Here is a 25,661-nt window from a genome sequence, read left to right as displayed (position 1 = left end):
CAGCCACGCTCCCCTCAGTCCCAACAGAATATCCCCAAGGTAGCCGTCCTGCGTTTCATATTTACTCGGAAATAACTCCCCCTGTGTACAACTGAACTTACTCCCAAGCAAGTCCATCTTTCGGTTTACACCCATGAGCTCAGGAGGCGACCGAAGCAGCTGCCAGAGAAGCGGGACAGCCCCGTTTCGCCTCCGGCTCCGCGGGGCGGCAGCGACATGGCCGGCGCCGCCTCCCCCGGCTGCGCAGCTCCTCCTCGGGCCGCCAGGCGGAGCCAGAGCAGCGCGGGCGGGCGGGCGGGCGGGCGAGCGGAAATGGCGGGTCCGTCGCTATAGAGACGCCCGCTTGGGTGGCTCCGCCTCGTCCTGCGCAGCGCTCTTCTCCGGGGCCTGTGGCGCAGGCGCAGAGCGGCGCGGCGGAGGGCCGCTTCCCTCCCCCGCCCGGAGCGGCATTTAAAGGGGAAGTGGCCCCTTTCCCGCGGCCGCCTCCTCCTCCTCCTCCTCCTCCTGCTCCGGCCCCGGCTCTCCTATGGCCTGGCCCGGGGCGCGGAGGGCGAGAGTGGCAGTCGGGGCCGGGGGGCCATGGCTGCTCCCGGGGCGTCGCGCTTCCTCTACGAGCTGCCCGCCGCCGTCATGTGCAAGTTCCACGAAGTCATGGACGCGCTGGGGAGAGCCGAGTGGGAGCGCTTCGGTGAGCGGAGGGCAGGGAGGCAGGGAGGGAGGGAGACAGGCCCCTCGGCCTGCAGGCGGACTGGCTGCCCGGCCCCGGCCTGACGGAGCCGCCGCCCGCTCTTCCGACGGGGTTCTTCCTCCCCGGTCCGGGGCAGCGCTCCTTCCGTGGCCGCGGGCGGAGAAGGGGGGCTGCCCCGGGGGAAATGCTTGCCGGTCGAGATGCGCTCGGCGGTGCTGTTGCTGTTTATTCAACTACGTATTGCACTTCTGCACTGCCCTTAGTCTGATCGAGCACAGCGCCGTTTTCGTTGAGATCCCTGAATGGCAGTGGGTTGGACTAGATGACCCCCGGGGTCTCTGCTGCCGACTCCGCGAAACTCGGCCAGCTGCCAGGCATCGAAGAACAGGCAGCTCAAAAGGGGCATCTTCCATTGCTCTTGCTTTGCACAAACTGAAGATCAACAGTTAGAGGTCGGGGGGGGGGGGGGATCTGGCCTCCAGGTGGCAAATCCACCCCAGGACAAAAGGGATGTGTGGAAGGAGCAGCAGCTGTGGGACTTTCTGGTAACCCATTTTGAGATGTTGAAGGTGACTGGCCCATCATCCTCCAACCCCTCTTCAAAGTGGCCCTCTAGGAAAATAATTTGCTGGTGATCTGCACAAAACCTTCTCTACAGCTGGAAGGTCTCTGTTTCGCAGGGCAGAAACTGCTCTGGATCAGTTCATGCAGGGATCAAGTTTGCAGTCCATGCCAGGATGGAGGGAGCTGTTGAGGTGCAGGGAGGATCTTGTGTAAGGTTAGAAGTTCATCCCCACCTTCACCAGTGAGGAGTACAAAAAGCAGCTGCTTTGGAAGCTACTGACTGAGAAGGTGGATCTGGTTTGGCATAGTAAGGGGTCCCAGGATGGAAGAAGCCTTTGGCTAGAATGGCTACAAGCAAACACCAGAGTCTTCACTTACATCAAGTGTGTGCTGCCTGCACCCGCCCAGCTCAAATAAAGTTTTGAAATGAAATTACTGAAGAGCAGCTGTGTTATCAGCCCATTGTGTTTTGGTGGCTAAAGGAGATCCAAGCGAGGCAGACATGCCTGCATCCTCGGTTAATGAAGCGCTCTTGTGCAGCTCCTCCTGTGTTTTTAGTTGGGCTTGCCCAGGAGGCTATCCCAGTGGGGAGTTTCTCATGGGTCAGATTTGCCTGCTCCCCATGATGCCTTTAATAGCACTCCAAATGTGCCATTTGAATCGGCTGCCTCAACTTACCCTTTATGTATTAAGGCTCTGTTCGCGTATTGGCTGTAAAAAACAACACAGTGCTATGGATGGCCCCTTTATAGGTTACTGACTGAGGCCCAAACTTGTGGGCGGCAGTCTGCTTCTCTGGGTGCACTTCAAGTGGGTTGAAAAAAATCATAACATAGCTGGTTTGGCATTATATGGGAGAGCTGCTAATATTATTGATAATAATTGCCAGCTTTCTAGGTATTTTTTCATAACAGAACCAAAGGTGACTTTTCACAGGAAACTGCTTAAAAACAACCACCCTTTGAGGCCAGGCATATTCCCTGGCATATTTGCAGCCCTTTGGCATGTGGGCTGAAGCACCCCTTGAATGAACCAGGGTTTCCATGTGGTGACTGTCCAGGCCACCACCGTTATTTGCGGGATCTCAACTGCAGAGGCAGGCATTAGAATCATAGAATTGTAACGTTGGAAGGGAATGAAGAGTCATCTAGTCCGACCCCCTGCAATGCATTAACAGCTTACCCCACCCTCCATGTGGAAGTGCTGGTTCACACAACTGGTGTTTCTCCACAGGTTATCACATGGTTTTGCTGTTTTAATTGTGCCGACCAGGGCTCTGTCTACATTCACATTGAAGGGAGGTGAGGGTGTGGCCTTCACCTAGATGCCGAGATGACACCTGACTCAGAAGCCTCTTTGGTTTCTGTTTAAAACCCTTGAACAATATAACCTTAAACTTCTTGTAACTCAGCTAAGCTGTAGGGTAAAAATGTGATGAAATCTTTTTCTATTCTTTCTTTTTCTGATCCCCCCCCCCCTATAACCTCTCTCTGCCATGGAATTTTTAATACTGAAACCAGTTTACAGTTGTCTGGGTGCTTTTGACCTTCAGTGCAGCCAGGGCTTTTTTTAAGCTGGAACGCTCTGGATCTCAGTTCCGGCACCTCTCAGTTGGGTTCTGGCACCTCTCAGGTGCGTGCCATTGCCATTGTAAGAGAACAAGGGAGGTGTTCATGGTGAGTTCCAGCACCTCTTTTTCCATAAAAATAGCACCGAGTGCAGCTGAAATAGTGACCACAGACATGGGAGCTGAGATAAATGTGGTATAGCTTCTAGTTTCAGGCTGGACACTTCCTTACTGTTTGGACGCCTCCTGGGAATAAGAGTATTTTTTCTTACTGTTTGGAAAATTTGCTTGACAAAATGGTGGTGGCAACCAATATAAATGTAGAAAATGGGTGTGGGAGAGCAGAACCACAACTGAAATTGATTTGGCTCTTCTACATGGCCTACTGTGATTGGGGTAGCCTTGGTCAAACCTGATTACTCAGAGCCCTTGGTTGGTCTGCAATCTGCAAAACCAGCAGTATCCAGCACATCCCAACTTTATAGCCAAAACAGGAGCAGGTAAATAGGTTGTGAGAGAGCCCAATAGATTGCTGCTGAAAGTCAAATGATTCTGTGCCCCATAGTCTGACACTTTCCATAAAGCAACTTCCTGTGCTGTTGATACCTGGGCTGGGGGTGGGGAAAGAAAAGGCATTTTCCCTAAAGATAAACTGCTAAAGTTCATAAGGGAATTGGGGGTGGGCTTGAGGCTAAATTTTCAAAGCTCCTGAGGCTGGATTTAGTTGTGTTGCCTATCCTTATCTTGAATCAAAAGGCAGTATCCAGGTATAGATGTCTTAAGAGTATAGGTTTGAGGAGTTGCTTATAACAGGGAAAGAAGGTTAAGTGGCTGCAAAATGCAGACAAATATTGCTGTGCCTTGTTGAAATCTGAGCAGAACAGAATTGTAATATAGCACATGGATAATAAGCTTGTTCTCATGGCAGAAAATATTGGTATTGCCTCCTGACAGCAGATGCTTCAGCCATAACTGGCCTTTCTTCCTTGCTCTCGTACCTCAGCTTCCAGGATTGTACGAGATCAGGTGGAGCTGCGCCTGTATGAGAAGATGGATGGCCGGACGCAGCATCTTATGTGGGCCTGGATGAATCGCAATGCCTCTGTCGGTGACTTGCTGCAGATCCTTGATGACTTGGAGCTTTATCTGCCACGTGATGTCATCACTTCATGTGAGCCCATCATGAGCCTTACCTGCCTTCCCTCTTCTAAACAAAAAAAAATCCTTCCAGTAGCACCTTAAAGACCAACTAAGTCAGTTCTTGGTATGAGCTTTCGTGTGCATGCACACTTCTTCAGATACACACAGTGTATCTGATATACACAGATATACACAGTGTATCTGAAGAAGTGTGCATGCACACGAAAGCTCATACCAAGAACTGACTTAGTTGGTCTTTAAGGTGCTACTGGAAGGAATTTTTTTTGTTTTGACTATGGCAGACCAACACGGCTACCTATCTGTAACTTCCCTCTTCTAGTTCAGTTTATTGGTTGGTATATATGGAGCAATTAAAGCCATGAGAACAAGCAACCCTTTTCCAGCCTGTTTACAATTAGGAAGGGGGTGGAACATCCCTTCTTCTTCCCCCCCCACCCCCATCCACCCCTTCTGTAGTGCCTGCAGCCCCAGTCCCAGAATCCTGCTGTTTACATTCTCAGGCCATGGCCATTCTTGCTTATCAAACTCCTTTCCATCAGGACACCTAGCAATTGCCCTACATGTTTAGAATTTTTAAAAAGGAATTGTTCTTACTCAGGTGCATTTGGATGGGCATTTAAAACTTTTTAAGGCTCAAATACTTGTCTAAAAGGCTCAAAATTAAATATCTTGTTTCTCCTGCTGCATTTGTTGTGCAAGTGTGTGTTATGACTTTACTGTATCCTGCTTAGAGACAGTTTTGTTGAAAAGTGGATTATAAAACTTTTGCAATTATTAGTTGCTTTTCTAAAAAGGAACTGTATACAAAGCTAAAAGGCTAAAAACTTGAAATATTGCTCTTTGAAGTGTAAAGAGTGAAATGTGAAAAGTCCTATTTTTTAAAAAAAACTGAAAATCCCAACAGCCAATAGTTGGTAAATCTTGTAAGAAATGATAGGGTTCCACCTACTGGTGAAAGGAGGTACATGGCATTTCCTACAGAACTTTTGGGGCAGAAGGGCATTTTGTAAGGTGGATGTGGATGCAGTAAAAGCCCCACCTGGAGGCTTTTATAGATCTTGGTTCATCATCATACAGCTTTTGAAGTGCTACATTTTTAAAAATACAAAAAGATATAGAAAAGTAATGCAAATAAAAAACAAAAACCAGTACCAAAAATACTACTAGAATATGGAGTCCTCCCTTATCACCCACAGAAGGTAGCAGCCCCTCCTGGCTCCCACTTTGGATCTTTCTCCTCCCAGCCTCTTGTCCTGGGAGACCAGCATTTCGCTACCTCCCACCCAGGGTCCTCCATCAACCATCTACCACAGCCATGAGTAAACAATCCCTGGAGCTTAATAAAGACGCCAAATAAAAAGAGAAGAAAACAAAGAAGAGACAGAGCTTTTGAAGTGCTACATTTTGAAAATCTGTCCTGCAACATCTTTGGGATACAGGGCACCAGTTGCCATTTGAAGCTGAGAGTGTGTGATTTGCCAGGGGTCACCAGAATATCTGTACCTGGGCTGGGTTTAGTTTAGACTTCCAGGTCCAGCATCCTAGCCAATGGTTAACATCCACGAATTTAAACATGGCTTTTGCCTTAGCCTTTGCATGGATAAGTCTGGGAGGTTTTCAAAGTGGTGACTGATGCTAACCTGCAACTCCCATTACCCAAACCATTGACCAGGGGTGTGTTGTCAATACTTGACAAGATGCTCCTGCATTGATTGCTTGTGTGTTGATATTAATCCTGCCTGCTGCAGGACACTTTTTCTCTTCCCACTATTGCACGAGTGCTGGGACATGAGGAGGCAGACAGGACACTCAGGCTGAGAAATCCAAAGAAGGCAACATGGTGACAGTTCCTGTTTTTGGAGGCTGTCTAACATCTTTTCTCACTTCTTTTTCTAGGGCATCCACCACCACCACCTGCGAAGCTCAGTGCATTGTCTTCTCATTTTCCGTACGCCTCCCCTGAGCCACCGCCTTCCGTACCTGAGCCCCCACCTGCTGCGCCTGCCCCAGATCCTGGTAGCCACGGCAGCAGCAGGGCCAAGGAATCGATTTGGGAGCCCCACAAACAAGCTCCCTCACCTGCACCAGGTAAAAATGCATGCCATGGCTAGGGGAAGCCTTTATTTATTGAGGATAGTAAAGGTGTATAATCTGCTTTTCTCCTCTGATGCAGGCATCTTCAACCTTTTCAGACCCAGGCCCTACGTTTAACCCAAACATGCATTTCTTAATATTTCACAATATACTTGTATGGTGGCAGTGCTCCTGTTGTGACCCACCTTGGATCAGGCTGTGACCCACTGGTGGGTCCTGGCCCACCAGTTGAAGACCAGGGCTCTAGTGGAAATGCTTAATGACCTCCTCCCCACCCCTGTGGTCTGAAATGCTGACTGTGCTCCAGACTGCAAGTAAGTGGTAGCCAATATGGTTTCCTCCAGATGATGTCCCACCACCCTTGACTTTGCACCATGCTGGCTGAGACTGATGGGACGTGGGCTGCAGCTCCCATCTGGAGGGTAGCTCATTAGTTGCCTCTGATGTAAAGCCTCTCCTTTCCCAACATAGCATCTCATTACGAGACTTCAGGGCAATGGAAGGAGGTGGGGCATATTGGAAATGGTTTGTGCTTTTTTAATTTCCTTGCCAGAACTGTGTGCATTCTGCAGTTCTGTGATGATGCTTTGCAAGTACAGGAACTGGTGGTGGCTGTTGAATATGGCTTTCCAAGAGCTTCTCATTTCACTTGAACCTACATATGTTTCTAGCCTTTAAAGTAATGACTCTGGGCCTGAGAGTGTGCCTGATGTTGATTATTCTTGTTGCTCATTTTTGTACTTTTTCTCATTTAGTAAGATTTTCTTCTTGAAATAGGCAAGCCAGAACTATGCAAAATATGAAAACTCCCTTGTCTAGGAGTCATCTATGGCCCTAGAGAAGGATCTTCAATTTTGTAGTGCCAGAATTATGCTGGAGGGGAGGAAGGGTCTGTAGTAATGCTGGGTCACACCCACCCTCCTCACCTGTCCCACAATCCAGCGGGACCTGGCTAAGAGAGGTAAGGTGGTGCCACAGCATTTACTTTTCAGGACAAAACACAACAGAAGGGGTAGTTGCTGCCACCACTCCCTTGTCCGGGGATAGCCCAGAAGATTAACCCAAGGGAGAAGGTTACTTTTCCTTGTTGCTGCCCCACTCTGCATTGCTTTACCACAAATTGCAGGCAGGAATTCAACAGGTTCAGTAGGAGGCTAAGTGGTCAGACTTTGGATTCAGACTTTCCCCAGAAAGGCACACAGAACAAAATAGGAAAAGCCTTTTTAAAAATTTATTTAAAAAACAAGATTAAACATACTTAAAAGTATGTGATGATCTTTCTTGCACTTGGCCCTGTGATGATAATGCACTTTCATTATTGCTTTCATTATTTTTATTTTTGACTCTGGCAGTGGCAAGCAGAGTACTAATATCTAATAGCCAGTACCTTATTTTCCTACACAGCAACTACAGTTTTCAGAGTAGGGAGGCAATCTGACTTTATTGGTTGATTATTATTTTTAAAAAGCATACTTATCTCTATTTGCTGCCTCTTTCCTTTTCCTTGCCCCTGCCTTCCCCATTTTTGTAGTATGAAAGTAACCTACTGAAGTAGAGGCACACAGTTCTGTCTTTACCAAAAGAATGTGGACAAGTTCTGCCTGTGATGCATTTGCTGCTTAAGGTGGGGCCTGCAGGTGTGTCTGAAGGCCAAGCCATTCATACAGAAATAGCATCCTGAAGGTTCAGGATGGATTATGAGTTAGAAATACTGTACTAAAATAGGAGCTCTTCCTTGTAACCACCACCACCCATAATAAAACTGAAATTCTCCCCAACTCAAAGCTCAAAGAAATAGGTAACAAAAGCTGTAAGAGCGTTAAATTTTGATTTGGACTAGTGTATCTATATTACACGTATATATTACATATATTGCATGTATTTGACTTCTCCCTTTCTTTTTCAAAAGGAAAAGCATTCAGGGATGGCTGGAATCACGGGGGGAAACCTAACCCATTGCAGGAGAGCAGTAGGCAGAGGAGAAAGAGGCAGCTTAACCTATTCTTCTCTGGCTAATGCTGTGTTCACATTTCCCAGTTTGCTCTTTTGTTCCCTGTGGAGAAAAGAGGTGGGGAGATTTCACTAAACACACACACTCTTGTAAGGGACAGAATCAGGCAACCACAGACCCTGTTTCCATTGAGAGGTGAGAAGACTTGGGGCAGTGGATTCTCAGTGGATTATGCCATGGGGCATAATCCACTGAGAATTTTTCCTATGTAGCTGCAGAATAGAACAGGGACTGCAAAAAGCATCTTTTCAGAGGAGGCCAGTGGTATGCCATCTGGATTTGTTTAGGTTGAAGCACCAAAATGCTCCATGCTGACCCTGTTGGGAGCCAGAAAAAATGGAACGGTTATTTTTGCAAGCTGTGTATGAATGTGGTGCAGAGTTAGGGCAGTGAGTTGATCTTTTGAGACTGATAGGGGAGATAATTATTTCCGTGCCCTATTTTTAAAGGTATACAGGACCCACTTGGATACATGTTCAGCATGAGCTGCTTCGTACACAAGTAAGATACCAGGGCTCTGTGAACCATGTGCTAAAGGAAAATTCAAATTCTGTGCCAAGACTGCCCAAAATTATGCACCAAGGAAAGCTGAGTTCTGCATCAGAATAAACTGTGTGCATTTTGCCTCTCTCCCTCCAATGCTGCTTCTGCCAGTCACAGGAAACACCAAGGACCATACCCAAAGGGCGTTGAAGGCACTGGAGATTCTGTGTGCATCCGCACATAAACTAGCTTCTGAAATTTCATCAAGCATTGCCTGCACACTTTTCAAGTCTTCCTTGTATATTGTGAAGGCTAGAAACGTAATTTTAAAATGAAAGTAGAGGTTCTTGGGATGTTGCATTCTGTGCCCACTCAGTTGCCTGTCACTTCCTTCTGCAGGCTCTGTGCCATCTAGAGCAGTCTAGATGTCTGTCGGAACCTGCAGCTCTGTCGTTAATTTCAGTTTATTCAGGTGGTAGAATTTCCTTTCATGTAACTTCTTAAGCAGTGCTGAAGAAAAGTGGTGATTCTCCCAGTCTTTCCTGTATCTCCTGCCGCTTTTCAAAACGTTCTGTGTTTCCCACTCTTGCTTCCACCCCCTTGAGCAAACATCGAGGGGGCTGGAAACTGGAGGAGGAGGAGGACCCATTTTTGTACCCCAGCTATAACAGCATTCATTCCCACTTCTTCCCCCTGCAAACAGAGCCCTCCTGTCCTCCGCTATCTCTGCCAGGCCCCCCTCCCAGCAGCCACCTTAACAGTGTCGGCCAGAGAAACCCACCTTTGCCTCCCACCCGCCTTGATGAACAGGTATGGACCTAATTCTGCTGCTGCCTGATGGAACAGTTGGGCTCTGACTGTGTATGTGGGGGGTGGGGTGGGAATTAGATGTGCAGGAAAACATAAGGAAAGCTGCCTGGTGACCAGGGTGGTGTAGGCTGGGCTACTGAATAATGGAACTAAGTATCTAGCCCTTGAGAATCTCAGCCTTGAGCATTTGTCTACTCTTAATACTTCTAGTCCTCATGGTTTGCAACACGCTTATTCTTTTACATGTAAAAGCAGGTCGTGTCTGTCACAGTTATGGGGCAACCTGGGCTCCTTTGGAAAGTCAAGATACAAATTCAATAAATAAGTACCTGTTTCTTCCTCAGTCCTATTTTTGTACTGCTTAGTTCCCCATTGTGTACCTGCCGTCCCTCCTGCCATTTTTGGATGGTGGCTTTTTCTTTTCCCTTACTGTTTAAGCCCTCTTCTGATCCCCCTCATGTTTACACTCTGCACCCTTCCTTTCTCTCTCTGCATCCTTTCAGCATTATCACTTCTGGGCTGATGCTGGATAATTGCTTTTCTCCAGCAACTCGCTGCCAGCATCAAGACCTCAAGGAGCTGGAATCTGAAGCCCTCCTTCCATGCAGTTAGTGGAACTCGACTGTCTTGAGGAGCACATGTTGAGGTGGGATGCTGCCCTTTTCAAGCTTATTCCTCTCTGTCTTCCCAATTCCAGAGCCTTGACTCTCTGTCCCCTGCTTGCCCCTTTGAGTGGCAGCTGAAGGAGCTGCGCGAAGCCACAGGAGACTTCTCAGAGACCCTGAAAATTGGAGAAGGTGGCTTTGGCTGCGTCTACCAAGCCCGACTGCGCAACACGGTCTATGCTGTCAAACGGCTCAAAGAGGTATAACCAAAGAGTACTGGGCTGGGGGCCTGACCGTTTTACTTTGCATTCCCTTCTACCATCCTGGTATCCTCCTGATGTTTTGAACTCCCATGACTCCTGTCCACACTGGATGGGGCAGATGGAAGTTGTAGCCCAACGGCATATGGAGGACACCGGGTTGGGAGGGGCTGCCTTCCACAGCCTTCCTGCTGCTTTTCCATCTGGTCAATGGAAGGATGAATCAGTTAGCATTCGCTTTGCTCATGTAAGGTCTCAGCTCAAGTTCCCAGCATTTCTGACTGAAGGGCCTTCTAGCAGCTTGAGTCTTTGGAGTGCCCTGGCAGCAGAGCTTGTGGGACCCTTGGGGTGACTCCTCATCTCCTTGTGTCTCTCCAGTGTCCTTTGTGCTTGGTTGTGGGGGGTTGGAAGGGAGCCACCTCAGTCCTCTTTCATTTCCACCCCACATGCTTTGAATTCAGCCTCCCAGTATGGCCTTGCCAGTTCTTCTGAAGGAAGGTGTGCTCCTAGTGGTGATACTGATCATCTTTATCTATTCTCACCCCCCCCCTTCCCTAATCTGACTGACAGGAAGCAGAACTGGATTGGACTGTAATAAAGAACAGCTTTGTCACAGAGGTGGAAAAACTTTCCCGGTGAGACCTGAAAACTATGAATTGGAAGGTTATTGGGTGGGGTTTCAGGAACAGGGATTATTGTGCATGAGGCTTGCTGTTTGTTTGTTGGTGGGACATAGGGAGGAGCTCGAGCTGCTTCTCCTTAACGCTGCCCCTTGTGTATCCCAGGTTCCGCCATCCCAACATTGTGGAGTTTGCTGGTTACTGTGCTGAGCAGGGGCATTTCTGCCTTGTCTACGTCTTCCTACCTCAGGGCTCCTTGGAGGACCACTTGCGTAGACAGGTACTCACCTGAACTTCTATTCTTCTTCTCAGTACTTTTATCCAGGGGTTCTTCAGAAGGTGGCATCATTTGCTGATCTGTTACTGTTTTGATTTTTGTTTTTCAGAGTGGTCCCTGCCTCTCCTGGGCCCAGCGGCTGCATATAGCAGTGGGCACTGCCAGAGCCATTCAATTCCTGCACAGCGATTCTCCTAGCCTTATTCATGGTGATGTCAAGAGGTGAGAGAGGAAGAGAGCTTGTCTCCCAGGCTGCGAACAGATGAAAATGGGGCATGATTTTAAACCAAACTGGAGGATTGTTGCTTTGTGCATGAGAAGGAAGAGTTCTGCTTTTCACATCTTCTGCTTTGACTTGGGGAGGAGGGAATCATCACAAGACGTGTGTTGGCACACGTGCTGCGATTCCGCAAGGAAATTCATTGCAGAACTTTGCTTTCTAAAAACCCTATATTTTTTATTTATTTTTTGAAAAGTGTGAGCCAAGTCTGCTGAAAGGCTCTGTGCATGAGATTTCCCAATGGGGTGGGGTTTGGGTGCTCTGCTTCACTAGTTGTCACTCTCTGTGATTAACAAAGCCAGAATAAATTACTCAGAGTTAGAGAAATTAGGCAATTTACTAAATCTGCATAATTCAAGCAGGTTGCAGAATTTGGGTTGCCTGAGTGCAGAATTCTAGTTTTCTTGTTTTTAGCATATAAAAGTGTATTAAAAACTATGGACACATCCTTTGCAAAGGATAGGTCTGTAATGGGAAAGGCACTAAGTAGAAATTCTTCCATATCGGTAGTGCTGTTGTGTGCTATTGTGATGGGCCTTTAATAATTAGCAGGGTGCAGACAGTAGAAGCAGGTCAGGGTCATTTCAACGGGTAGAATAGCCAAGCTTCTGAAATCTAGCTTTTGTTATCCAAAACAATCTGCTCACCATCCACAAATCTTCATGCCTTTCCCAACACACTGCGGTTTCCTGTCTTCAGCAAGCACAAGAGAACTCTGCTGTTTTTTGGAACATACCAGCCCCAGTAAAAAAAACCCCAAAAGCTGTATCTCTTAAAGTTCTATTTTTTGGGTGTTTGTGGAAATGTTACAAATCTCCATTAAAAGCAGAGTTGGGGCTATGATTCCAGAAAAAGCACAGAATGTGATATTGAGCCCAGAATTCAGCTTCCCGAGATCTCATTTTTTGTTTTTCATAAAGCAAGCTTCTGGTCCTTTTAGGATTGTAAATATATACCTAAAGGTGTGTTTGCAGTGCCTGGTGAAATCTCAGTAGCCAGAGGAGTTGCTGGATTAAAGTATAAGTGGTCAGAGAGCAGGACTTTGGTGCTTTGTCTTACCCCATGCTGCTTCGGAATGAGTAGCTGGAGCAGAATGGGCAATGCAAAATGGACTGGACTGGGATTGATTTCTTTTTTTCTGGGCTCACAATGTGGACGACTGGAACAAAATTCATAGCAACAAGATGAAGAACGTATGCTGCTCAAAATGTAGTTGGTACACACAGGAAATTTTGATGAGGCTTATTTTGGAGAATGGAATGTGAGAGGCTGTGTATAGTGGCCTGTTGTAAACCCTTTATTTCTCCCTGCCTCTTGCAGCTCTAACATCTTGTTGGATGCGGCACTCACCCCCCGACTGGCTGACTTTGGGCTGGCACGTTTTAGCCGCCGACCAAAGCAGGGAGGATTGAGCAGCTCTCTGGGCCAGACGCAGACTGTGCGGGGCACGCTGGCTTACCTGCCCCCTGAGTACGTCCGGACGGGGATGCTTTCTACTGCTATTGATGTTTTCAGCTTTGGTGTGGTGAGTAACATGGGGAGGGGAGAGGAGGGGGCTTAGCAAAGACTGCACCATGAAGACAGGACACCTTCCTTCCGGTCCATAAAATGAGATTTTATTATTTAAAAAATCGATATATCACTTTTCATTTATAAAGGGATTACTCTCAAAGCGCTCTCTCTCTCTCTCTCTCTCTCTCTCTCTCTCTCTCTCTCACACACACACACACACACGCACACGCACACATTTGTAGAGTTGGGCCCCAGGGGTCATCTAGTCCAACCCCCTAAAGTGCAAGAGTAGATCTCTCTCTCTCTCTCTCTCTCTCTCTCTCTCTCTCACACACACACACACACACACACACACACACACACGTATTTCATCTGGGCCTGCAGCTTCTTTGCCTTTTGAGCACCCATCCCAGGACTTCAGGAGTGTGGGGAGGTTGGCACAGGGAGAATATGACGAGTTAGGAAAATTCCCTCTTTTGGCATGTTGGAAAGAATATGCTTTGTTTGGAAAGCTGTTCTTTCCAAGAATTCAGTGCTAGGTGAAAATTCTGGCCCTTTGAAGGCTTGTTATCTTACAGGAACACTTACAAGGACTTAACTGTCATAGGATGTGTTGGAGCTATACCCTTGTTCACCTATCTAGCTCATTCAGAGACAGAAAGTACAAACTAGGAATTGGCAACTTGGGGGATGGGGGTGCCCCTTGACCACTTGATCGTCTAACACACTCCAGCCCAGTGAGAGCGCATCTGTCAGGGACGCAGCGGGAGCGCAGGGAGGGGAGGAGATGGAGAGCGAGGGGGAGCAATCCGAGGGGAGCGTAGGAGAAGAGGACAGTAGCCCGAGATATTCCATGAGCCTCTCCAGCGAATCGGAAGATTCACAGAAGGGGGCGCCGATGGCCAGGGCAAGGGGGGCCCCAAGGGGGACACCCCAGAAGCAAGGGGCCAGCGGGGACTCCCAGAGCAGCAGTTGGAAATCAGGACCAGCTTCCCCTCCAGAGCGTAGTGGGGGGGAAGAGTCCCAGGTATCAGGGCCAGCGTATTCACCACCAGCGAGAGAAGATGAGTCAGGGTTGACCACGCCTCCATCGGAGAGCGGGGGAACGGTCGAGAGGAAGGTTGCTGGTTGGGCGCGCGCGCCAAGTTCAAATGTACAGGCGAGCGGCACAGCAGGTAGCCCGGATAGGGAACCAGGTCCTAAAGCCCGCCGGAAGGAGGGGCAAGAATCAGGGGGGTCAGCGTCAGAAGAGTCCAGAAAGGATGAAACCCCAGCGGGCAGGAGGGCCCAGAGGAGGAAGGAACTAAGGAAGAGGTGGAGCAAGGCTAGGGTCTTAAACTGGTGTCAGGGGGGAGGCGACTCAGACGGAACTTCGCCGGTCTAGACTTTAAGACGTAGAGCAGCACGCTCCGGCTTTGAAATGGAAACTGAACTTCAATAAAGACTTTTGTAAATAACTACAGCCGGGCGTTGGTCCTTTGTGAGCTGGGACCTAGGGGCGGCTCTGACAGCATCCTTTGGGGAAGACTCCTTCCCTGCTATGCACTTTGTCTGTCCTGTGTGTGAGACAAGGCAAAATGGAAGTGAGCTACCAAGGGGTGTGAAGGGGAGAACCCTGCCAGTGTCTCAGTGCCATAACTAAATCAGGCCATGAACATTTTTCTTTAACTTGCAAATATCAGTTGGTATGTTTTAATAGTACCCCTTGACCTTTCTAAGGGTTGCTATATTTACATATCAGACAAGGGAGTGTGTGTTGCTGATCATATTTTAGGCTCGTCTTCAAATGCAGCATTACCATTCAGGAGCCTTGGCAGAGTCTGAAATGGTGGGCCGCTCCCAGGCTGAGAGAAGGCTGCAATGGACCCATCAAATTGATTGTAATATCAGACAGATGATGACCACAGACAAACTTCAAAAGCTACATCAGCAAACTCTAGAAAGGACTTGGAATATTTGTACGCTACATCAGGATATAACCAGGGAATGTAGACCATTTCTGATTCCTACTTCCCATCCTAAAACATCCAAGCACATGGAGTCGGTTTGATAGGACTGTAAGTCCAAGAAAAAAGAACTGTCCTAATAAGACAAGTTCAGTTTGCCCATTCAGGTGAGGCTATTTCTCTTCTACAACAGCAATGGCGAGAATATAAAACATTGTTAAGGGAAGAAAAAGGGTACATTATGAAAAGAGTTGAAAATCTTTGGGTCTCGCTCCTATTGAGAGGAACAAATCCAAATTTTGGAACCTAATTCAAGGAGGCTCTGTGGATAAGCTTTTTGGGTCTTTACTCCCACCCTCATAATACCTGAAATTTGAGTTGCCCATTCTAGTGCCATCTTTGGAAGTAAAATGAATATAAACTCTCCAAGACAGAGAACCCTTTAACTCTCCCTAGCTGGCTTGGGAAAGCACCAGGAGAAGATGATTCCTCTGGCGGTTTTCTCTTTGGATGTAAATTGCTGCTCTCCAATTTTGGCAAAACTATTTACATGCATAAACACGCCTGGCAGCATCTCTTTAGGGTGGCTGGTGTACCAGTATAGTCCTTCCCATTTTCAAGAAAGGAGACCTTTCAGACCCTCACAACTATAGACCTGTTAGACTGCTAGATGTGGCCTCCAAATTATAATCAGGTTATTTATTAAATAAAATCCAAGAAAGGGACAGTAATCAAGCCATCCTTCACGATGAACAAGCAGGATTTAGGAAGGGTAGATCAAGTTTATGTATTGTATAAGCTAATTTGTAAATTTATCAAAAGTCCATATAAGACCCTCTATGCAGCTTTAAAATCCTGCCCTCAATATCTGTGTGTCAAAGAATACTGCACCAATGCTTTATAGAGCTGAAATTTGATGAACTGGTGTCAAATCTGAACGAGAAGTCCTACAAAAGAAATTTATGAGGCAGGTATTGGGGCTTCCTCCTGGGACTCTGTTGGCTCATCCGAGAGCTGAGTTGGGTCTCCCCTCAATAGCGGCCAGATTTGATCTAGCCTATCTTGGCTACTGGCATAGACTCTGCGCCTTTGAGGACCATATTCTCACCAAGCTCAGCTGGTTGGAGCAGCTAAGGACAGGAGGTTGGGTACAAAAGTGTCAAGACAAGCTTAGGGCTTGAAATCTCCAAGCGGGGAAATATTTATCCCTTAGCGAACTTAGAAATTGGATATTTGACCATGACGCCAAGCAAGCCAGAGCATTCACAATCGCTGCCTGTTACTCTGTTTGGGACCCTCAAATTAAGGACAACCATTCAAGGCCTCACTACCGTGGGATGCTGACTTCCCCACTTAGGGCCTTTGTTGAGCTTCGGTTTCAGCAGATGCCCTCAGCATCCTTAGAGGGGAGATACCTTGGAATACCTCAGATGGCATGGAAACGCATTTATGGGTGTATTCAGGTTGAGGATGTCTTGCACCATTTGTTGATTTGCCCCTTATATACGGTGCTCTTAACTTTTTAAATACTCTATTCTTTATCGATACTCTGATAGATCCCCCCAGGAAGTGATAGCTGAACTCTTGGCTGATAAATATCTACAAATTACACATCTGGTAACCAAATTTGCCCTGGCAGCTAAGAAGCTTTATTCCAGCTATGTTAATGCATTGTAATTTTAAATTTTATGTTGCAGACTTTTATGCTGTAGAGTTTTATAGATTTGCGTTGTGTGGTTTTAGAGGAATGCCTTGCTTATGCCCTCTGTTGTTCATCATGAAGGCCTTAGACTATACAGGCAGTGACTATTTTGTGTGGGGATTCTATTCCTGGCCCCCACATGCATCAGAGGAGTGCGCATAAGCTTGTTCCACTTCCATCCTGCCCTCTTCTGGGTGCAAAAGGACCCACACGTCAGTGGTTGCGCTTCCATTGGACATGCACAAAATCGTCGCTGGCTGTATACAATAAATTGAATTGATTGACCATGTCTCAGTTGCCTGCTCATAATACTGGGGAGGATTGGGGGGGCTTGAGGGGGTCAAGTCAGTGTGCAGAGTTGATGCTACTGGCCCTGCAGCCCAACCCATTGTTGACAACAAGCTGCTGTCTTTCAATTTTAATACACAAATTGAGCATTGGAAGTGAGCCCAAGGGATGCGATCCTCAGAGTGCCTGATCCTGTCTGGTTGGCTAAGCTAGAATGTGGGGAAAGAAGGGAAACCCCCCACCCCCGTTTCTCTTTCCCTTCCTTGCTATGCATTCCGGTTTATTTTAAGTGCAGCTCCTTTTCCTCCCACCAACCCACCCCTACCAGGTCCTGTTGGAAATCTTGACAGGGAGACGATCTATGGAGCTGGATTCACGTGGACACAGCAAGTACTTGGTGAGAAATTATTCTCTTCTCCCCCCCTACCCCCCCCGGCCTGCCACTCATTTATTAATGTGCAGCTTGTTTTCCTTCTGACACCGAACAGTCAGTGTTGATGCTGCTCCATCCTTGCTGGCTTTCCCACCTCCTCTTTTTCCAACGGATTATCCCTCTCTCTGCCTTCAGAAAGATCTTCTGAATGAGGAGGAAGAGGAGCAGGAAGCCCAGCTGTCCTCGGCCACAGCTTCTTCCAGCCTGTCCCAAGTTGCTCAGCTTGGCACTCATCTATACCAGAAGCACGCAGACCCGCGGGCCGGGCCCTGTCCAGAGCAACTGGGCACAGCACTGGGCAGCCTGGCTTGCCGGTGCCTCCACCCAAGGGCCAAGCATCGGCCCCCAATGACGGAGGTAGGTGGCATGAAGGAGGGAGCAGGAGCATTTTGGCCAAGGATGGGGAACTTGTGGCCCTCTGGTTGTTGCTGGACTACAGATCCCAGGAATGATGGAAGTCGTCCACCAACAACTGGAGAGCCAAATGTTCCTCAGCCCTGATATAGGCCTTTTCTCTGGGAGCTCCAGTAAACTAAGCTGGGTTTGGATTGGACAAATCCCTGCCTTGGACCCATCTGTGAAATAGGAAAAAGAAGTGGGACACCAGGGTAAATCTGTGATTCTGGTTTTGTGTGTTTTTGCATTTCACTTCCAAGTTCATTCCCCGTTCAGGTTCACATTACTCTTGCATACTATTTGCTATTCTGTCTCTGTAGTGTTTGGTTTTATATAAACGCACACACAGATGACAAAACATTTACATACTGTTGGTCCACTGCTTCCTTTTTTTCTAAACCCCATCTTTCCATACAGCTTTTATGCTCATTTTTAAAACCTTCTTAGCAGTTGGGATGTTTTTCAACAGTCCATAACAGAGGAGCCATTCATTAGAAAGGACTTAAGTCAAGCAGTTGGAGCCAGATCTCTTACAGCCAAGAGCTATATAGGCATCAAAGATTGCAGCCTGCAGTTACATATTTTTCTCTCTCTTATGGTGAAGAATTTGCAAAACCACTCGATGTCTGCAAGTTTTTAATGTGATACTTCATCTGCCTATTTTGGACCACAATAAATGTCCTAAAAGATGGATATGCAAAGCTTGCTTTGACATTACAAATAGGTCCTCAATAATAGTTAGCCATGTTTCATGTTTGCTGTGAGGAAAACTGACACTGGTGGTGTTCACCCTCTTACCAAAGCCACTTGGGCAAGCAAGGGTGTTTATGTATTATTTGTGCCCCCACAATTACAGAATCCCACTCTCAAAAGTCAAAGCCTGGGCATTGTTCATAATTGTTGGGAGTCCCCTCTGTGCCAACTACTGGTGAGCTTGGAGCTGAGCCAGTAAAGAGCTGTGGGTTTTAAGATACTTTCCAGTCCTGGCTGAATTTTAGTCTGTGAATTGGAATATATGTGTTTCTTCCTTACCTGCACATTTCTGTGAGCAGGGCCATAATATTTTAAATAGGTGGGAAACCACAAGCATTAATGGAGGGGGAGGAGACACATACTTATTCCACAGGGCAGGGCTAGGAAACCTGTTGCCTTCCGGAGGTTGTTGGATTCCCATTCCCCCCATCCCCAGCTTGCCTGGTGGGGGGGGGGGGCTGCCACAGAGGAGCTTCAGCCCCAGGAAGCCGTTATGGACAAGTCCTTCTGTCCATCAGTCCTGACAGGTCTAACATCCACTGTAACGGGGAGTGCAGGCGGCAGCCAGTGCTCTAGGAACAGCGAATAAGTGTTTGGGGCTCCTGCTTCACCTGCTGTCATATTTACTGTACCTTGCGTTTTCTTTTATACCCACAGCTGTTGGTTCTATACTGGTACTGTGGTTTCTGCTGTTTCCCAGCTTGATGCTCTGCAGATGTGGTTGCACTCCAGTTCCCAGCATCTGGGGCTGGGGCTGATGGGAGCTGGAATCTAAAACCATTTGGAGGGTCCCGGCTGGGGGAGGCTGCACTGTATATACTGCCTTCTGTCCTTTGGGCCTTAGCAATGCCCTGAGCGTCAAAGCCAGCAATGGGGTAGGAACAAATAGATCCAAGGAAAGAATGTGACTTTCTGTCTGCAAGGGGGTTGCCCCCCAACTTTTTTTTTTTTTTACCTTGCTGGGTATTCTGGGAAATTACTGTGCCTTCTTCTTTGAGCCCCCCACCCTGCCAACTTACTCCTCCTCCTGTCTTTAAGGTCTACCGAGAGCTAGAGAGGCTCCAGCTACTGCTGTGCAAAGAGTCTTTTCCCACTTTGCAACCCCTGAGACAGCTGCATACTCCACAAGAGGATTCCTATACCTCCAGGCCTCTCAACCAGCCTGAGGAGAGTGATGAAAGCCTGGAGGGTAGCCTGAGGCTGCTGAGCTACAGAAGTGTGCCCAGAGGGAATATCTCTCTAGGCCAACTAGGTAAGGCACTGCAGGCTGCTTCAGTCCCTCCCCCACACTTCAGGGAGGATTGGCCAACTGACTGGACATGTATGGGCAAATAACAAGCATTTTTCAAGCATTGTACTTAATTGAACCAAATATTAAGTAACTGTTACAGAACAGTGACATTCCAATTCTAAATTTTCTATGTTTTTAGCAGTTCTTATTTTTATCTGTAAGCTGCTGTGATAAATGACATCAGCTCATAACCTTGTGCAAACTGAACAGTTCTTCTTTACCATTTCATTTTGAGCCCTAGGGCAGGCATAGGCAAACTCCAGCCCTCCAGATGTTTGGGACTACAATCCCCATCATCCCTGACCACTGGTCCTGTAAGCTAGTAATGATGGGAATTGTAGTCCCAAAACATTCCAAGAGTTACAAATTTGCCTGAAAGGGATGAATAAAGCACACGCAGCAATGCTAAGACAAAAGTTATATTTAAATGGGGTTGTGACCATAGTACAGGATAGGGGACAGTTGATTCTAAAGCAGGTGTGCAGATAAGTGTATTACACCCAATTCTGCAAGACTGGAAGGCCCTTCCTCCTTTTTCTTTGTTGGTTTCTTGCTTTCAGATGTAGAAATCACAAAATTAAACAGATGGCCCACTACCTGCAAAAGTGCATTCTTGACTTGGTAGAATGTTTGAGGGAAACTGTTTTGCATGCAGAAGGTCCCAGGGCATCTCCAGGTAGGCCTGACAGAGGCTGCTATTTGAAAGCCTGAAGAGCCATTTCCCATCAATGAAGATGTGATAAAAAGCAAATTCTAATGTAGCCTGAAGAGTGTTCCTCTTAGTTGCATCTGAAGAACTATGGCATGTTCGGCTACCCTCTTTGAAACCTGTTAACATGCTTCTTTTTTGACATCTCTTTCCCCTACCCTTCCACATTTCAGACCAGATTTTTCTATGGTATCACCACCAACTAGAATTTGACAATTCCTGCCCTGTTCTTGATTTTAACTTCATTAGTCTATTTCTCTCTTTAAAAAAAAAATAACTTTCTTTCAGTACAAGATTCTTAAGACAGCTTCCACCACCAAGTTAAAAGCCTTCCTGTATGACTAACAAAATAACAGCAAAATAGCAGACACACCTAACAACAAAGAATCATAGAGATGCAGCGTCATCTAGTCCAACCCTCTGCAATGTAGGAACCTCAGTTGAAGCATCCATGACAGATGGCCATTCAACATCTGCCTAAAAACTTAAAAGGAAGGAGAGTCCACCAGCTCCTGGGGGAGTCTGTTCCACTGCCAGAAAGGGAGTCCGTTGAACAGTGTCAGAAAGTTCTTCCTGATATTAAGCCAAAATCTCCTTCCTTGTAACTTGAAGCCATTGGTTCAAGTCCTATCCTTCAGAGCAGGAGAAGACAAGCTTCCTCCATCTTCCATATGACAGCCCTTGAGATATTTGAAGATGGCTATCATCTCTCTTTTTTTTCCTGGTTAAACCCACCCAACATCTTCAACCATTCCTTCTAACCATTCATGGCTTCCAGACCCTTGATCATCTTGGTTGCCCTCCTCTACACACATTCCAGCTTGTCAACATCCTTCTTAAATTGTGGCACACAGAACTGGACACAGTATTCCAGGTGTGGTCTGACCAAGGCAGAATAGAGTGGTACCATGACTTTCCTTGATCTGGACATTCTACTTCTATTGATGCAGCCTAGCATAGCTTTTGCTTTTTTGCAGTTGCATCACACTGTTGACTCTTGTTAAGCTTGTGGTCCACTAAGACCCCTAGATTCTTTTCACGTGTACTGCTAGTAAGCCATGTGTCCCTCATCTTACATTTGTGCAGCTGGTTCTTTCTGCCTAAGTGCAGAACATTATATTTATCCATATTGAAATTCATTTTGTTAGTTTTGGTCCTTTACCCAATCTGTTAAGGTAATCTTGAACTCTGATTCTGTCTTTTGCAGCATTAGCTACCCCTCCCAGTTTGGTGTCATCTGGAAATTTGATTTAACATCCCTTCAATTCCTTTATCTAAGTCATTTATAAAGATGTTGAGTAACAATGGACCTAAGATAGAACCCCGCTTGTAATTTTTTTCCAGGATGACAAGGAACCCTTAATGAGTACTCTTTGGGTTTGGTCAGTCAACCAGCTACAAATCCACCTGACAGCTACCTTGTTCAACCCACATTTTACCAGCTTCCTCACAAGAATATTGTGGGGGATTTTGTCAAAAGCCTTATTGAAATCAAGGTAGACTACGTCTGCAGCATTCCCCTGATTCACCATGCTTGTAACTCTTAACAGTAAAAGAAAGAAGATTTGTCTGGCATGACTTGTTTTTGATAAACCCCATGCTCAGTCTAAGTAGTTACAGCATCCTTTTCTAAGTGCTCACAGACCAGCCATTTAATTAATCTATTCTAGGACCTTTCCTGGTATTGATGTCATACTCACTGGTCAGTAGTTACTTGGATCACCTTTTTTCTCCTTTTTGAAGATGGGGTCAACATTTTCCCACCTCCAGACTGCAGGGACCTCACCTGCTCTCCAAGAATTCTCAAAGATTCTAGACAGAGGCTCTGAGATAATATCCGCAAGCTCCTTTAGTATCCTTGGGTGCAGCTCATCAGGCCTAACAGATTTGAATTCATTTAATGAAGCTAGGTGTTCTCTTACCACCTCTTTTCCTATCTTTGTCTGCAGTTCCCTCCTTACATCACTTATTATGTTATCACCAGGTTGGGCACTGCTTTCCTTTTGGGTGAAGATGGAGACAAAGTAGGTGTTGAGTAGGTCTGTCTTCTGTGTGTCACCCAATAGCACCCGATAGAGGACTCCATGCAGAGGACCCGTTACTTGCTTGCTCTTCCTCTTGCTTCAAGGACAGCCAAAGAAACATTTTATTTTTATTATTTTTAGCCTGTCTTGCAAGCCTAAGCTGATTCTGAGCTTTAGCCCATCTGACCTCCCTGCTGTTGGCTACTCTTGGCTGCTTCTGTATACTTCTCCTTTGTAATTTCCCCTTTCTTCCATTTCTTATACATGCCCTGCTTAACTCTCAGTTCATGTCCCTTATGTAGCCACACTGGTTCTATAGATGCCTCCCACTTTTCTTTCTTGTTGGAACTGTCTGCATTTGGGCTTTCAACATTTCACCTTTAAGAAACTGCCATCCATCATGGACTCCCTTCTCTTTACTTGAGTTTAAAAGCAGCAGTAAAACCATAGGCATCTTTTTAAAAATCCTGGGAAAATAAAACTCTTCAATTAGCATTAGTCAGCACCAGCTAAACAGATAAGTAAGGGAGTCCCATAAATGTGGTAACACTACTTAGAAGACCTTTGCCTTGGCAAGAGCTGCCTCCCATCAGGAGGTAGAGGCACTCAGAGTTGGGCCTCTGATGATGGTCTTAACATCTGGGCCAGTTGTCACTCAGTGCTTGGCTCCTTTCTCTCTGCAGGCGACTCTGCCCCTCAGATCGTCATCAACCCAGCAAGGAGGCGTATGATGGAACGGCTGGCACTCTACCGCGACGGAGAGCTTAGCAGCCTGGGTGTGCTTGCTTCTACAGCGTCAGGGGAAGGTAACCTTCCCGCTGCTGCTTCTGCAGATGGAGAGTGGCACTAGTCAGTCTCCCAAATGACCCTGTTGGGTTAGGTAGAGACTTAATCAAAAAGGCAGATCAATTCATCATCTCCCCTCCGTCTCATCCCACCCTCCAGTACTCTGTGTGCATATTTTTGCACCTGCCTCTTGTCCTCCATAATAGAATGAAAAGTCTTAAGCAGGTGTTGAGCTCTCTTTGCTGAACATATGTGTGGTGCAAGGGCACTCTTGCCTGAGCCATGCGCACTGGATGTCATGTTTGTGTAGGGACATGTGTGCATAGAATCTGAAACAGACAGGATTGAATCCAGACATAATCCTACATAGAAGAGACCCATTGAAATCTAGCCCTCATGAGAGTAGAGATTACAAAACCCACCTTGTTCAAGGTCTGTTGTTTGTATCCAGGATGGCTTGCAGCCCCTTTCTCAAGGCCTCCAGTCATACCTGCCTCCCCTTAGCTGCTTCTGCTCTTCATTATCTCTTCTCCCTCCCCCCTGTCCCCACCTGCAGCTGAACTATGCCTTGTCAAAAATGCCAACCTTTAAAATCTCAGATACCTCAAACCAATCTCTCAAACTGATTATAATATGTCAAGCAGTATTTATTTATTTTTATTATTGACATATTTTTTCTGTGTAGAATTTAGGTTCCCCACAGATGCTAGGATAGGTGAATAACGAGGCTAGAAGGCTAATATAATATAGCCAACTGCACTTGAGAGTGGAGCAAATCACAAGAGGGCTTCAGGGTGAAATTGCATTTTTCTGAGGGTGGGGGGCGGGCAGCCGAAATGGCACTAAAAAAGAAAATCTTCTGGGTCAAGTACCCTCAGGCTTGACTTCTCTTTTCTCACAGAAACAGATCAAGAACTGCCTCCTTCTTTGATAGAGGGGACACACACACACACACACACACACACACTTACATCTTCCCAGACTGTAGTTTTGGGTCACACAAAGCATATGCTTCACGTGGTCTCGGCCACCCTGGGCTTGCCATGCCTTCCTGTGGTGGACCAGGAAGTTTCTTTTTTATTTTAGAAGGCTTGGGGTCTGCATCTCGGCCTGCATTTCATGTGAAGATGAGAAGAGTTAATGTGGCCAAGGAGGGCAGGAAGGGGGTGTCTGCCCCCCACTAAGTCACCTCCTCCGCTACCTGGTTTGGAAAGCGTATTGCGTAGTGAGGTTCTATACGGGTTAGTCATTGTAACTTGTGGTTACTAAAATAGTGGTCCTTCATAAATTTGTTTAATCCCCCTTTAAAAACCATCATCACATCTTGTGGCAGAGACTTCTATAAAACGTGTATTATGTAGAAAAAGTACCTTTTTATCATTGGTATCTCTAATCTAACCTAGTGCTGTTTGCTATGCCTGGCAGTGTTCCTGCCCTCCTCCCTCAGATCCTGTAATTCAGAGGTGCCCAGAGGTGCTGGACTTTCATCATCCCTGGCCACTGGCACTGCTTGCTGGGACTGATGGGAGTTGTAGTCAACAACATACAATCTCATTTTATCTGTAAGCTGCCTTAAATCCCTGTCAGTGAAAAAGGCAGGGCATAAATGTATATATAATAATAATTGTGGGGTGGTGAACTGGAGATGCTGGAGATTGAATGTGAAAATTCATACATGCAAAGCAATATTACTCTACCACTGAATGGGGGCCCCCAATTTTTTTCTAAGGGTGTGGGCCCTTTTGCCTCCCATAGCATGAGGACTGAGAAATCAGCCCAGAACCCCTTGGCACTTATAGCAAGAATCATGCATGTAAGGCAGTTCCATGGACCATGGCCACGGCCATGCAAATTCCTCCCACCCCATTACAATTTCTGTGTTCTCGCTTTAGAGGGTAGGTGCCAAACACACTGTGCAGCAGTGACCTGAGGGATCATGTACGCTATAAAGGATCTCTAATGAATTCTATTCCCTCCTCCAGATCACCTTGCAGAACCCCCTCGTGAGCCCGAAGAGAGTGATGAATTTGAGTGATGAACTTGAGTGACATGGAAGGATTAAAGTTCTCACAGCGCTGACGGCACTTTGCGTTTTACAGGGTCCCACCATCCCTTGGGGGGGGGGGGTCACATTCCTTAGCTGGTACTACCAACCCTGTGGCACCCAGGGGCTCCTGGTGGAATACGGCATCAAGTTAACAACACAGCTCAAGCGGGGGGTGGCAGGGGCAATGGAGTCTATTTGAGTAGAAGATTAAAGTTTCTACCCCAAAACTGGAAGGGCAGTAGGAGGAGGGGATTTGTGTAGATTTTTACCCCTATGACCCTCCCTGCAAACGTTTCCGCACTACGTACTCCTTTTTCTTGAAGACAGTAAATAAAACATTTTATATATTTGTAA

The 25,661-nt window shown here is 46.8% G+C and overlaps 1 protein-coding gene across 3 annotated transcripts; it reads left to right on the top strand.

Annotated features, from left to right (window-relative positions):
* Nucleotides 1-366: 366 nt before the first annotated feature.
* Nucleotides 367-25,661, top strand: IRAK1 (interleukin 1 receptor associated kinase 1). 3 transcript variants are annotated; one of them, XM_083719002.1, is made up of 14 exons: nucleotides 378-688; nucleotides 3,823-3,990; nucleotides 5,877-6,068; nucleotides 9,272-9,378; nucleotides 10,076-10,243; nucleotides 10,814-10,878; nucleotides 11,029-11,143; nucleotides 11,250-11,362; nucleotides 12,741-12,945; nucleotides 17,197-17,265; nucleotides 17,437-17,658; nucleotides 19,489-19,702; nucleotides 23,158-23,280; nucleotides 25,243-25,661. In XM_083719002.1, exons 1-14 carry the CDS (start codon nucleotides 580-582, stop codon nucleotides 25,293-25,295), a joined length of 1,923 nt encoding a protein of 640 aa, XP_083575128.1. In that variant the 5' UTR covers nucleotides 378-579; the 3' UTR covers nucleotides 25,296-25,661. The 3 variants fall into 3 exon arrangements, with proteins under 3 accessions (XP_083575129.1, XP_083575128.1, XP_083575130.1); XM_083719003.1 differs by lacking the exon at nucleotides 23,158-23,280 and having other exon boundaries at nucleotides 367-688; XM_083719004.1 differs by lacking the exon at nucleotides 9,272-9,378 and having other exon boundaries at nucleotides 419-688.

Source organism: Podarcis gaigeae, assembly GCF_964106915.1.
Source record: "Podarcis gaigeae genome assembly, chromosome: 17".
NCBI classification, from domain to species: domain Eukaryota; kingdom Metazoa; phylum Chordata; class Lepidosauria; order Squamata; family Lacertidae; genus Podarcis; species Podarcis gaigeae.
The sequence above is the reverse complement of the archived record's forward strand: the minus strand, read 5'-3'. Positions and strand labels throughout refer to the sequence as shown.